The sequence below is a fragment of the Passer montanus genome, unplaced genomic scaffold (assembly GCF_014805655.1).
Source record: "Passer montanus isolate IOZ18808 unplaced genomic scaffold, ASM1480565v1 scaffold21, whole genome shotgun sequence".
NCBI classification, from domain to species: domain Eukaryota; kingdom Metazoa; phylum Chordata; class Aves; order Passeriformes; family Passeridae; genus Passer; species Passer montanus.
The window spans coordinates 5,666,519-5,678,324 of NW_024366703.1; the positions used below are offsets into that span (position 1 = coordinate 5,666,519).

General features: G+C 63.6%; 2 protein-coding genes across 7 annotated transcripts; both read left to right on the plus strand.

Moving 5' to 3' along the window:
• Positions 1–546: 546 nt before the first annotated feature.
• On the plus strand, positions 547–5,318 carry HPS1 (HPS1 biogenesis of lysosomal organelles complex 3 subunit 1). Of its 3 annotated transcripts, none has more exons than XM_039709360.1 (18): positions 547–713; positions 800–937; positions 1,022–1,164; positions 1,391–1,499; positions 1,700–1,860; positions 1,954–2,056; positions 2,157–2,261; positions 2,354–2,423; positions 2,527–2,594; positions 3,148–3,315; positions 3,390–3,566; positions 3,636–3,703; positions 3,838–3,960; positions 4,062–4,127; positions 4,323–4,467; positions 4,539–4,676; positions 4,804–4,886; positions 5,101–5,318. In XM_039709360.1, the coding sequence occupies exons 1-18, from the start codon at positions 615–617 to the stop codon at positions 5,261–5,263; spliced, it is 2,127 nt and encodes a 708-aa protein (XP_039565294.1). In that variant the 5' UTR covers positions 547–614; the 3' UTR covers positions 5,264–5,318. The 3 variants fall into 3 exon arrangements, with proteins under 3 accessions (XP_039565294.1, XP_039565296.1, XP_039565297.1); XM_039709362.1 differs by having other exon boundaries at positions 4,563–4,676; XM_039709363.1 differs by having other exon boundaries at positions 2,184–2,261.
• Positions 5,319–6,404: 1,086 nt separating this feature from the next.
• PYROXD2 (pyridine nucleotide-disulphide oxidoreductase domain 2) lies at positions 6,405–10,999 on the plus strand. Of its 4 annotated transcripts, none has more exons than XM_039709364.1 (16): positions 6,408–6,624; positions 7,046–7,065; positions 7,271–7,364; positions 7,439–7,512; positions 7,618–7,764; positions 7,907–8,060; positions 8,274–8,335; positions 8,445–8,542; positions 8,949–9,090; positions 9,174–9,308; positions 9,408–9,480; positions 9,569–9,725; positions 9,857–10,011; positions 10,194–10,304; positions 10,406–10,526; positions 10,630–10,999. In XM_039709364.1, the coding sequence occupies exons 1-16, from the start codon at positions 6,453–6,455 to the stop codon at positions 10,757–10,759; spliced, it is 1,845 nt and encodes a 614-aa protein (XP_039565298.1). In that variant the 5' UTR covers positions 6,408–6,452; the 3' UTR covers positions 10,760–10,999. The 4 variants fall into 4 exon arrangements, with proteins under 4 accessions (XP_039565301.1, XP_039565300.1, XP_039565298.1 ...); XM_039709365.1 differs by having other exon boundaries at positions 6,411–6,624; positions 10,194–10,300; XM_039709367.1 differs by lacking the exon at positions 10,630–10,999 and having other exon boundaries at positions 6,405–6,624; positions 9,942–10,011; positions 10,406–10,522.
• Positions 11,000–11,806: the final 807 nt, after the last annotated feature.

The following is an 11,806-nucleotide window of genomic DNA, read 5'->3' on the forward strand; positions in this document are numbered from 1 at the left end:
CCGGACGCCTCCCCGCAGGCGGGCGGTGCTCCGGTGCAGCAAGCGCATGGAAGCAGCTCCCTCTGCTGCCGCCGGGATGCCGCCAGCCGGCCGGGCCCGCCGCGGGATGCACCGGGCGGGGCGGGGCGGGGCAGGGGAGGGCGCGCCGGGGCCGCCCCGGGCGGGCGAGCTCGGGCTCCACGGCGGGAAATGTTGATAATTAAATTATACATCCCGGAGCAGAGAGGGGCGGAGCGGCGGGCCGAGAGCGTGTCCTGCCCGGGACAGCGGCGATGTCGCGGGCAGCAGCAGCTGAGACGCGCCCGGGCGCTACCGGAGGTGTAATAAAGTTGGGCTCTCAACCGCGCCGGCGTCTTCTGTCCGCCGCGGGTCGGGTCGGGCCGGGCGGGTGGGAGTGGTGCCGGTGTCACACCGTGCGGTGCGGCGGTCACACGGTGCCGGTGTCACCCGGTGCGGTGCCACCCGGTGGGTGCGGTGCCGCGCCGGGCCGCGGGGGGCGCTGCGCGCGTGGGCGCGGCGGTCACGCGCGGCGGAGCAGGAAGCGGCGCGGGGCGGGTGGAGCCGCCCGGTCCCGGTGGAGCCGCTCGGTCCCGGTGTCCCCCCCGCCGCAGGCCATGCGCTGCGTCCTGATCGCCAGCACCGCGGCCGAGCTGCTCTTCTACTGGGCCGATGCCGCCTTCCTCCGCCGGCTGCGGCCGTCCCACGCCGGGCAGGTGGGGCGGGACGGGCGGCGCGGGTGCGGGAGGGAGCGTGGGGTGCGCGGTCGCGCGTGGGCGCTGACCGGGAGAGTGTGGCGCAGGGCCCGGCGCTGGAGGACAGCCTCAACACCCTCTTCGCCCCCCTCATCATTTCCTGCGCCGCGCTGCTGGAGAAGCTCTCCGACACCTATACCTGCTTCGCCACCGAGGGCGGGCGGCACCTCCACGTCCTGCACATGGTAGGGCCGGCACCGGGACCCCGGACCGGCACCGGGGACCAGGAACCCCTGGCCGGCCCCGCCTGACCCCGCTGCCGTTCGCAGTTCGGGGACTGCCTGTACATCGCAGTGAACGGCGACGGGACGCAGAGCGAGGACGACCTGCGCCGGACGCTCTTCGTGCTGCGGCGCTTGGTGGAGGCTCACTGCGGCCTCGTCACGCTCGACTCGCACCTCATCCGCAAGGAGTGAGCAGGCACAGCCACCGGCACGGGGTGCCATGTCCGGTTGCTGGGGTGGCTGCCCTGAGCTGCCTTCATGCAGCACCGGGGGGTGGGAGTGGGTGTCTCCAGCTGGGACCCCCCGTTTGCAGCAGGACCCCCTGCCTGCTGGGCTGCAGCTGGGGTTCGGTGTGTCAGTGCCACGCAGGGAGGTGACAGCCCCCTGTGAGCTTACACTCTGTGACGGCTGCAGGTTGCGGCCGGCTGATTGGGAGCAGCGGGAGCGCGTGTGGAGCCTGCTGCGGGGCCTGCTGGAGACCTACAGCCGCCTGCGGGAGGAGGACCAGAGCTTTGCAGTGGAGGTACCAATGGTCTGGGCTGCCCCTCGCTTTTGGGGTGCTCCAAGGGTGGGAGGCTGTGTGGAGTCCCAGGATGTGGGAAAAGGCAGTAGGCTGGGGACTTTCGGGCAGCTCCTTGGAGCAATGGAAGCTCAGACCTGCCCCCAGGACTGCAAGGCTGGGGCTGAGGGAGCTCAGCAGCCTGCCCTCCTCCTGCACGCCAGGCCGTGGAGCGGCTGATCCATCCTCAGCTGTGTGAGCAGTGCATCGAGTTCCTGGAGCGACAGGTGGTACAGTACATCAACACCAGCCCCGAGCGTGGCGGGGATGAAGTGGGCCATGCCTTCCTTCTGGTACACACCAAGCTGCTGGCCTTCTACTCCAGGTGCGCCCGGCCCCACCACCCTCCCCAGGGCAGCCATTTGCCCAGGGCAGCCATTTGCCCTCCCAGCTGACCCCTTCCTTCTCTGGCCTGCAGCCGCAACGCCAGCTCCATCCGCCCTGCCGACCTGCTTGTCCTCATCCTCCTGGTTCAGGACCTGTACCCCAGTCAGAGTGCTGAGGAGGAGCTTGAACCACAGGTACTTCAGAGCAGGATTGGGCGTGCAGCAAGTCAGGGTGCTCCCATGGGGGGATGCCTTGACAGCTGGGGCTTAGGGGCTTTTTCTCTGTTTTTGAAAGCCCACAGCCGGGAATGTTCTCCCTCAGGGACCCAAGAGAAGTGAGAGCATCCCTGTGAGTGGCCCTGGCTCCCATGGAGCTGCAGAGAAGGGCTCAGATGACCAAGTGAGTCCTTGAGATGAGGAGTTGCAGGGTGGGATTGCTGGGAGGGCTGCCTGTATCACTGCAGTCACTGACCCATTTGTTTTTGCTGGCAGGACACAGACGATCTCTCTGTGCCTGAGGTGTACTACACACCTGAGCCCTCGCCAGGCCGGCACAGTACAGGTGAGTGCCTGGCTGGGCAGCAGCCGTGCCCCACACCCCCAGCCCTGCATGGGCCCCAGGGCTCTGAGGGGGGTGGAAGGGTGCCCTGCCGTGTTCTCTGCAGGCAGCGAGAGCTGGTCAGAGGGTGCTGAGATGCTGAGCATTGGGGAGGTGGATGCTGCAGACGTCCAGGTGAGCACGGAGTCCTGCAACACCTCCCAGCTCCACGCCTCACCAGCCTGTCCCAGTGCCTTTTGCAGATTCTGGTCCTCGTCACTCGTCTCTTGCTGTGCTGCAGCTGAGGGTGCCCTGCGTCCCCCGTGTTGTGCATAATTGTGACAGCTCTGATCTCCTCCTCTGAGGCACTGCTTACAAGGAGCTGTCAGCAGAGAGTGGGGCTGCCTCAGAGCAGTCCAGTGTCTCCCTCTGCTGCCACTGGGCTTTCTGGGCTGCTTTTCTGGTGGATGCTGCAACCCCTCACACACGGCAGCAAACACTGGCCTCCGTTTGAGGCATTTGCAACCTTTGTCTTTGCAACAGTCTTCTTCTTTGCTGCTCCTTTAGGGTCCTTAGGGTCCTGGGCACTTTCCTCACTTCTGATCTTTTGCTACATGGTCCCTCCAGCTCTTTTGGTTCTGTCTTGTCTGGTTGCAGCTTCCAAGGCAATGCTGCATCCCTACAGAGCACTCTCAGTGCGAGCTGTCTCATCCCCACAGGGGACTGAGCACATCCCCTGTCTTCCCAGATGGCAGAGGACTTGCTCCAGACCTTGGGGCCTCTGGTCCCTGAAGCTTCAAACCCCAGAAGGATCTTTCTGGATGCCAGCCTGCGGGAAGGTTACTGCCCCTTGCTGCCACACACCATGCACTGCCTCCCTCTCTGGCCAGGCATCTGCCTTGTGCTACTGACCAAGGTGAGCTGCCTCTGAGGGGAGGGAAGCTGGGTGGGACTGGGTCCTGCCTGACCCACCTCTCCTTTCCCCGGCAGGGCCCCATGACCCAGGTGGCCATCACCTTGTACCAACTGCTGGATGGTTTCTTGGTGCTGGAGAAGAAGCTGGAAGAGGGACCAGAGGTGGGAGTCGCACGCTCCTACCCATTCCTCGCTGAGCTGCGGCAGCGCATGGACAAATTTGTGAAGAAGCTGAGTGGACAGGACATCCAGGTGGGTGTGGGGACATGAGGACCCTGTCCTGTTTTCTCCACAGCCTGACACAGTCCTGTCTCTTTCTAGTTGCAGAACACCTGGTTGGACTTTAAGAACAAGATATTTTCACGGAGTGAACCTGGGAGCTCCCTAGAGTGAGTAGGGGGAAGCCACGGAAAGTCTCTGGGACAGGCAGGGACCTTTCCCAGCCTGGGGACCAGCCCAGCTGTCCCTGCAGTGCTGAGGACCCAGTGTCCAAACTCGGCACTGTCTGTGTCCCCTGGCTCAGGCTGCTGCAGTCAGTGGCCAACGTGAAGCGGCAGCTCTGCTCCGTGTACCGCCAGCTCTTCCTGACCTCTGCTGGCCACAGCCTGTCCCAAGGGCTGCGGGACCGTGCTCAGAAATTGATGAGGTGAGTGCATGGGGATGATCAGCATCGCCAGGGGGCTGCCCCATTCCCAGCTGTGCTGGGGCTTGTGGGTCCTGGCCTCTCACCGTGCCTCTCCTCGGCAGGGAGAAGCTGCTGGACTGGCGGGACTTCCTGCTGGTGAAGAGCAGGCGCAATATCACCATGGTGTCATACCCATCTCTGCAGCTGGGGACCCAGCCTGGCAACGGGGTGTCCCTAAGGGGGTAGCAGATGTGGGAGTGGGACCCTGTACCCCCGTACTGGGATCAAGGGGAGGAATGTGGTGGGCAAAGGTGGTTTCCCCGAGGCTCAGGGGCTGTCCTAGAAGGGCATCAAAGTTGTTGGACACCCTTAACTCATCCCACGTACCTGGAGGACTTCCCTGGCCTGGTGCACTTCATCTATGTGGACCGCACAGCTGGACAAATGATGGCACCATCACTCAGTGTGACAGAGAAGTCCAGCTCAGAGCTGGGCAAGGGTCCCCTGGCCACCTTCATCAAGAAAAAGGTGCTGCTCATGTGGTGGGTGTGGGATGGGAACCGCAGAAGAGAGTGGGAATTGGAGGGGTTTCTGCTCAGGTTCAGGTGCCCCTTGTCCCCCAGGTCTGGTCCCTGATCACACTGGCCCGGCGGTACCTACAGAAGGGCTACACAACACTGATGCTGCAGGATGGTGACTACTGCTGCTCCTACTTCCTCTGGTTTGAGAATGAGATGGTATGTGGGGCCAGGAAGGGGCTGAGCCCTCTTTCCCGGGGCAGGGAGCAGGGCTGTAGGCCTAGCCAGCTCTGACTGCTCGGTGGTCCCATCCCAGCTCCTGCCCTCTGCTGTCATTTCTCCCCAGGGCTACAAGCTGGAGGTGATGGAGGTACCAGTCCTGTCTGATGATTCTGCTCCCATTGGGATGCTTGCAGGGGACTACTACAGGTGAGCAGTTGCCAGCCCTGTGGTTTGGCACCATGGCTCAAAGCTGTGATGGCACACAGGTCCCTGTGAGTGATGCCAGTGCTGTGGTGTCACTGGAGTTGCACCAGCCCATCTCCCAGCCTGGTGCCATGGTTTTGCTGTGTCCTTGCAAAGTGCTTACAGAGGGAAGGTCGTTGGAAGGGGGTGACTGTGTGCCCTGTCTTCTCCTCTGCAGGAAGTTGCTGCGTTACTACAGCAAGAACCACCAGGCAGAGGTGGTGAAGTGCTATGAGCTGCTGACCCTGCACCTGGGCATCATCCCCTCCGAGCTCGTGGTCCAGCAGGCCTACGACTTGGCCCGGCGCCTCTGGGAGCCATCCCGCATCCCTCTGCTCTGAGCTGCCTCCAGCCACCCTGGGGCTGGGATTAAAGTGGGTGTGTGGGTGCTCCAGAGCCTGGGTGGCTTTCTCAGTGTCTGTGTGCCATGCCGTGGATTGTGCCTGTAGGCAGCAACAGGCGACCTTGCCATCCTTCAGCCTGGCCAGGGCTGGCACTGTCCCTTTGCCTGCTCCCCATGGTTTTCACTGCCACCCAGCAGCCTCTGGGGACAGACAGAGAGGGGGGCCAAGATGCTGTTGGCAAATCACTGTCTTGCTGAAAAGTGCATTTCCAGAGCAGGATTTATAATATTAGCTTGGCATTGCTGCCAGGCTTTGGCCAGAGGTCAAGATAGTGTAGCCAAACTTGAGTGGAGCAATAGTCTAGGGTGCATCCCCCTTCCCCCTCATCCCCAAATGTGGGGTGCAGGGCCCCCAGAGGTTTGGCAGGCTCTGGGGAGGTGCAACCCATCCTGCACCCCCTTCCCCACACCCAGGCACCAGTTAGCCACAGCTCTGAGCTTAGCTGGGAACAGCAAGTAAATCCTGAAGCAGCTTATGTGTTTCCCAGGCACTGCAAACCTCAAGTACAGCTGGGAATGGGGCCGGCCCCAAGGGACTCACGTAGCCACTGCCCCTTGTTGCTCCCATGCCACTCGCTGGAGCTGGGGACAGCAATTCAGGGAGCACTGGACCATGACAGGGCCTTTGCCCCATCCTGCTAGCTGGAATTTGCCCTGCTGAGCAGTAGTTCTGGATTCAAAGCCAAGCTCATTCCCAAACTGCCCCTTTTCCTGCCGCTTTCAGGGCTGTGCTTGGGGCTTGTCTGCTTTGGGGTGTGCCAAACTCCGTCTGTCCGGCCGTGCTTGGCCCGTCACCGCAGCCGCGTGCCTCTGGATAGTCCCTGCAGCACAACAGCAGCAGGGGGAGGGGGCTCTCAGCACCGTCCTGGAGTACAGCCTGGGAGCTGCTGGCAGCCAGCCGAGCCCCAGGCAGGATGTGACCCCTCCTCAGCCCCGGGCTCGCCTCCGGCCCCGCCGCAAGCCCCGGGCCGGGTCCGCAGCAGCCGCGGGCAGCGCTCCCGGGCGCCCCTGTCCTGAGCGGCCTCCCCGCCCCCGCAAGGCGTTCCCGGCGCTGGCCCCGTCCCCTCCCCGTGCCGGGAGCCCTGCGGAAAGCTCCGCGGTGAAAGCAAAGTCCGGCTGGCGCGGCCATGGCCGGGCGCTGCGGGGCGAGGGCGGCCGCGCTGCGGGGAGCTCTGCTCCGCCCGTCCCGCTCCCCGCAGGGGTGGCCTCTGTCCCTGGCGCCGGCAGCAGCGCGGCTGGCCCATGCCGGGGCTGCTGCCCAGCTGCAGCCGGACTACGACGCGGTGGTGATCGGGGCAGGTAACAGAGAGGGGAGCGGGATCGAGCTGCGGGCAGGCGGCGGGGACCCGCATCTGCCCTCCCCCAGGGCAGGCGGCAGAGGAGCAGCTTGGTGGGCACCGCAGTAGTGCTGGACGCATTGCCAACCCCCGGACTGCTCCTCCTGCCTGGGACAACGCAGGGGTGTGGCACAAATTGCAGCCCCCCAGCATCAGAGCACTGTGGGAGCATCTGCCCTGGGCATTTCTGTCCCACTCTGCTGCACCTTTAGGAGCAGGGCTGCAGGGCTGGGGGAGGATGCTCCTTGTCACCTGTGTCCCTGTGTCTAGAGCTTGTTACCGGGGTGGCTGTCACACCCCCATGCCCCAGGAATGGCAGGGTGCTCTGTGCTGTGGGACCATCACCAGCACTGGGCTCTGCCCATCTCCCTCTCTTCTTGCAGGGCACAACGGGCTGGTGGCAGTGAGTACCTAGAGGGGCGTGCTGCCTCTCCTCCACCCACAGGGACTGGGAAGGGTCTGTGCTGTGAGCAAGGGAGGGCTTTGGTGGCAGTGTCCATGGGGCTGGGGCTCCCACAGGCCCTCCCTAGTGAGGGGGCACCGTGTGAAGAGGGTGCTCACGTTGGCAGTGCCATCCAGCATGGGCAGTGTGGCCGTGCTCCCCACAGGCTGCCTACCTGCAGCAGGCAGGGCTGCGCACTGCTGTGCTGGAGAAGCGTCACGTGCTGGGCGGCGCGGCCGTCACCGAGGAGATTGTGCCAGGTATCCCTGCGTGCCCCTTGTCCCCCTGGCCAGCCCTGGTGGTGGACGTTCCCCACCACCTCCCCGTGTTCCAGGGTTCAAGTTCTCCCGGGCATCGTATCTGCTCAGCCTGCTGCGACCACAAATCTATGCTGATCTGGAGCTGCAGGTAGTGGCACCCACCCTTTGCAGGGCTGCTGGCAACTCCCAGCATGCAAGCAAGGGGACCCTGCTGCCAGGCTGTCCCTGTACTGGGAACATCCCTGTCTTGCAGCGGCACGGTCTGAGGGTGCTCCCACGGGACCCCTACTCCTTCACCCCGCTGCTGGAGGACAGGAGCCGTCCTCGCTCCCTTCTGCTGGGACATGACATGGCCCAGACTCAGCAGCAGATTGCTCAGTTCTCCAAGAAGGATGCCCAGGTACCACCAGGGGAAGGTACCTGGCACAGCAAAACCCACGAGGGGCTGCCCTGCCCCTGGTGTGGCAGGGATGCTCCTGGGGGGGTATCCACTGCACCCACCATGGTGCAGCCCTTGTTGTCCACCCTCTGTCCCCTTCCAGGCCTACCCTGAGTATGAGGCATTCATGGGGCGCATGGTGTTAGCCCTTGACCCACTGCTGGATGCCCCTCCAGTGGATACAGCTGCCCTGGGAAAGGGTTCCCTGCTCCAGCAGCTCAGGAACTTGCAAACCCTGAAGCCCTTGCTGCAGGCAGGTACATCTGGGATGCCAGGGAACCCCGATAGCAAGGGGTTTGCCAGCACCTGGGATGGGCAATGCAGAGCCTCCTGAGGAGCCCAGTCTGGGCTGGCAGGCTCTGGTAGGCTTGCTCACCTTGGTGCCACTGACTGACCTGCAAAGCCAGCTGGGCACCAGCAGCCAGCCCTGGCACAGCCATGCAGGTCTCACAGCAGCTCTCCACCCCCAGGGCTGGCACTGGGCCGGCAGCTGCCCCACTATTACGAGGTGCTCACAGCTCCCATCTCCAAGGTGCGTGCTGGCAGTGGTGGTGTGGAAACACTCACTCCTCTCCTGCCTGCCAGGATGCTGCGGCAGCTCCTCACCCCAAGCCTGGCATGCTCTCTTTCTCCTGGGCCAGATCCTGGACCACTGGTTTGAGTCAGAACCTCTGAAGGCAACTCTGGCTACTGATGCTGTGATTGGAGCCATGGCCAGCCCACACACCCCTGGCAGTGGGTGAGGGACCCTTCCCCCTGGGGCTCATCCTGCACTGTCCCCCCTTGCCATGCTCTGTGCATGGCTCTGCTGCACACCCATGCCCCGTCCCCCTGCCTCTGCCTCCCGCTGCCTGCTCAGCTTTGCCAGGTGCCTCAGGGGTTGGTGCTGGGCAAGGGGCTGCCCCCAGCCCTGCCATTTGGCTCTCCTGAGCGGCCCCCACCTATCCCTTCATGTTTGGAGACCTCTGTCCCCGGGCTGGGCTGAATCCTGGCTGGTGTGTGCTCCCTGCAACTGAGTTTACATCCCATGAGGTGGCGTGGTCCCATGGGGGGACTGTGGGGGCTGTGGCACCATCCTCACTACCCATGCAGGGGACAGATCTGTCCCCTCAGCCAGCAGCTAATCCAAGGCCCTACTGCTGCAGGTACGTGCTGTTGCACCACGTCATGGGTGAGCTGGAGGGACGGCGGGGGGCCTGGGGCTACGTGGCAGGTGGGATGGGAGCCCTGTCCCAAGCCATCGCCCAGGCAGCGGCTGCCCGGGGAGCCCACATCTTTGCTGAGAAGGTACGGGCTGTGTGGGAGAGGGGCCCATCCCTGCAGGCAGCAGGGGTGCTCTTGGTAAAGTCCTGTCCCCTTCACGTGCCCAGGCAGTGTGCCACGTGCTGCTGGGCAGGGCCGGGGAGGCGCAGGGTGTCGTGCTGCAGGATGGGACAGAGGTGAGGAGCAAACTGGTGCTGTCCAACGCCTCCCCCCAAATCACCTTTCTGGAGCTCATTCCTCAGGTATGGAGCGCATGGGGCTGGTGGGGGCTGGCATGTTGGAGCAGCCCCATTCTCACTGCCCCTCACAGCCAGCCTCTGCACCCCTGTGTCCCGCCCTAGGAGCGGCTGCCGAAGGATTTTGTCCAGCGGATCCAGCAGCTTGACACGCGCTCCCCTGTCACCAAGATCAATGGTAGGTACCAGCAAGGACACTCCACTGCCATCCCTGCTGGAGGAACACTGGTGCCAGACCCCACTTCATCTCCCCACCCCATGCCCAGTGGCGGTGGATCGGCTGCCCAGCTTCCTGGCTGCCCCCAATGCCCGCGACGGCCAGCCCCTGCCCCACCACCAGTGCTCCATTCATCTCAACTGCGAGGGCACCCAGCTCCTGCATCAGGCTTTCACTGAGGCTGCCCACGGGCACCCCTCCAGCAGGTAGGAGCCTGGCCTGGCACACCTTGGTGCGCTGGGGAAGGGAGGGGACAGTCACGGCTGTGGATGCTGGGGAAGGAGTGTGGAGTGGCTGGGTGCCCCTCTGCCTGCCCAGCTGGTGTGCTGCTCCCCAGGCCCATGATCGAGCTCTGCATTCCCTCAGCGCTGGACCCGGGGCTGGCCCCGCCAGGCTGCCATGTCGTGTCCCTCTTCACGCAGTACACCCCGGCCGTGCTGGCAGGAGGGCAGTCCTGGGACGAGCAGGCCAGAAATGCGTATGCAGACACGGGTACGTAATGCACACAGACCCCAGCAACACCCATGGGCAGAGCTGCCCTGGAGCTGCACTGGAGTTCCCCCAGGCTGCTCAGCAGTAGTCCCTTCATCTTTCTCTAGTGTTTGACTGCATCGAAGACTATCTTGCTACCATGTTCCCCCAGGCTGCTCAGTAGTCCCTTCATCTTTCTCTAGTGTTTGACTGCATCGAAGACTATGCCCCAGGCTTCAAGGCATCTGTCATTGGCAGGGACATCCTGACGCCACCAGACCTGGAGAGGATCTTTGGGCTGCCCGGTGGAGTGGGTACCATGCATGTCAACTCTGAGCATCACTCTGGTGCCAGTGCTGGTGGGCACACGGGCCTGGCCTGGGCACAGCTAGCTCACACAGAGCTCTGTTGGCAGAACATCTTCCATGGAGGGATGTCTCTGGACCAGCTCTACTTCGCCCGGCCAGCACCATCCTACTCTGGCTACCGGTCCCCAATTCCTGGCCTGTACCTGTGTGGAAGTGGAGCCCACCCTGGTGAGCAGAGCTGGGAGCCAGGACCCTCATGGAGGCCTGCAGAAGGAAGGAAGGGGCATGTGGAAGAGGTGCACCAGCATTCCCCATTTCTCCTTTCTTGCAGGAGGAGGAGTGATGGGAGCAGCAGGGCGCAATGCTGCCCAGGTGGCTATCAAGGATTTCAGGCACCTCTGATGAGATTGGAGAAACTGACTTCACCAACACAGGGTTGTGACAGCAGCGTGCCCTGCTGATGCCATGCAGAGCCCTGCTCATCCCCAACTTGATTCCCCAGCACCTCAGGGCAGCAGCATCTCCTGAGAGCTGGGTGTAGGCTGGCAGGGTCCCCTGTGCTCCCGGCTGCTGCTGTCACCTTGAGCAGGTGGCTGCTCCCAGCCTGCCACAGCCAGCTCTGGGACCCTGCACGACCATGGCAATCCTCACTCAGCCCCTGCCTGTGCCCATGGAAATAAACCCTGGCCCGGGCTCTGTCATGAGCACTCTCACTGTGTTTTTTGAGCAACTCATGCAGCTCCTACTGTGCTATCCACACTTGCTGATAATGCAGCCTTGGGGGAGCTGCCAGAGAGGACAGGCACCTTTCAGAGTAGTGAGCAGGGACAAACAGCCCCTCACCCTGTCCTTTCTCATTGGTGCAGGCTCAGGTGCATGCAGGGCTGTTTGTATTGAGTTCCCCAGCTCCGGGCAGGTCCGGACCATCCTAAGTGCTGAGAACAAGCAGGGGTCTGCCTGGATAGTGCTTTGGTAGCTGCAGTCCCCAGCTGTCCTCAGTCCCCCGGCTCTTGGTGGCCGTGTGTGCAGCAGACACGTGCCCAGCAGCTCGGAAACCACAGGAGCCAGGAGCAGCAGCTGCCCCTCGTGCCTCACACATGCTCCTATTCCCGACGGAAGCTGCCTGCACGTGTCCTGGCTCCGTCCCTGCGTCCCCAGGGCAGATGTTCCGTGCTGGCCACTCCTCAGCCACAGCAGGCTCGGGGTGTGCCCCTCACCCGGCTGCTGCCGGGAGCCGCTGGCTGCAGATTACAGAGCTCACATCCTCTCCCTGCCCTCTTCCTCCGCCGGACAATGCTCCCGATTCAGCCGCCCGCCTCGCCTCTCGCCGGGCCCTAAATACGGCGCTGTCAGGGTGAGCTGCTGCACCTGAGCTGGCTGAATCAATATTGACCGGCCAGGAATAGTCCCGCAGCCCTCTGAGAATAGCCCCGCACGCCGCCCGCCGCCCACAGCTTCCCGCGCAGGGGCTGCCCTGCCGCCGCCGCCTATTTTTAGCTGCTGCCATT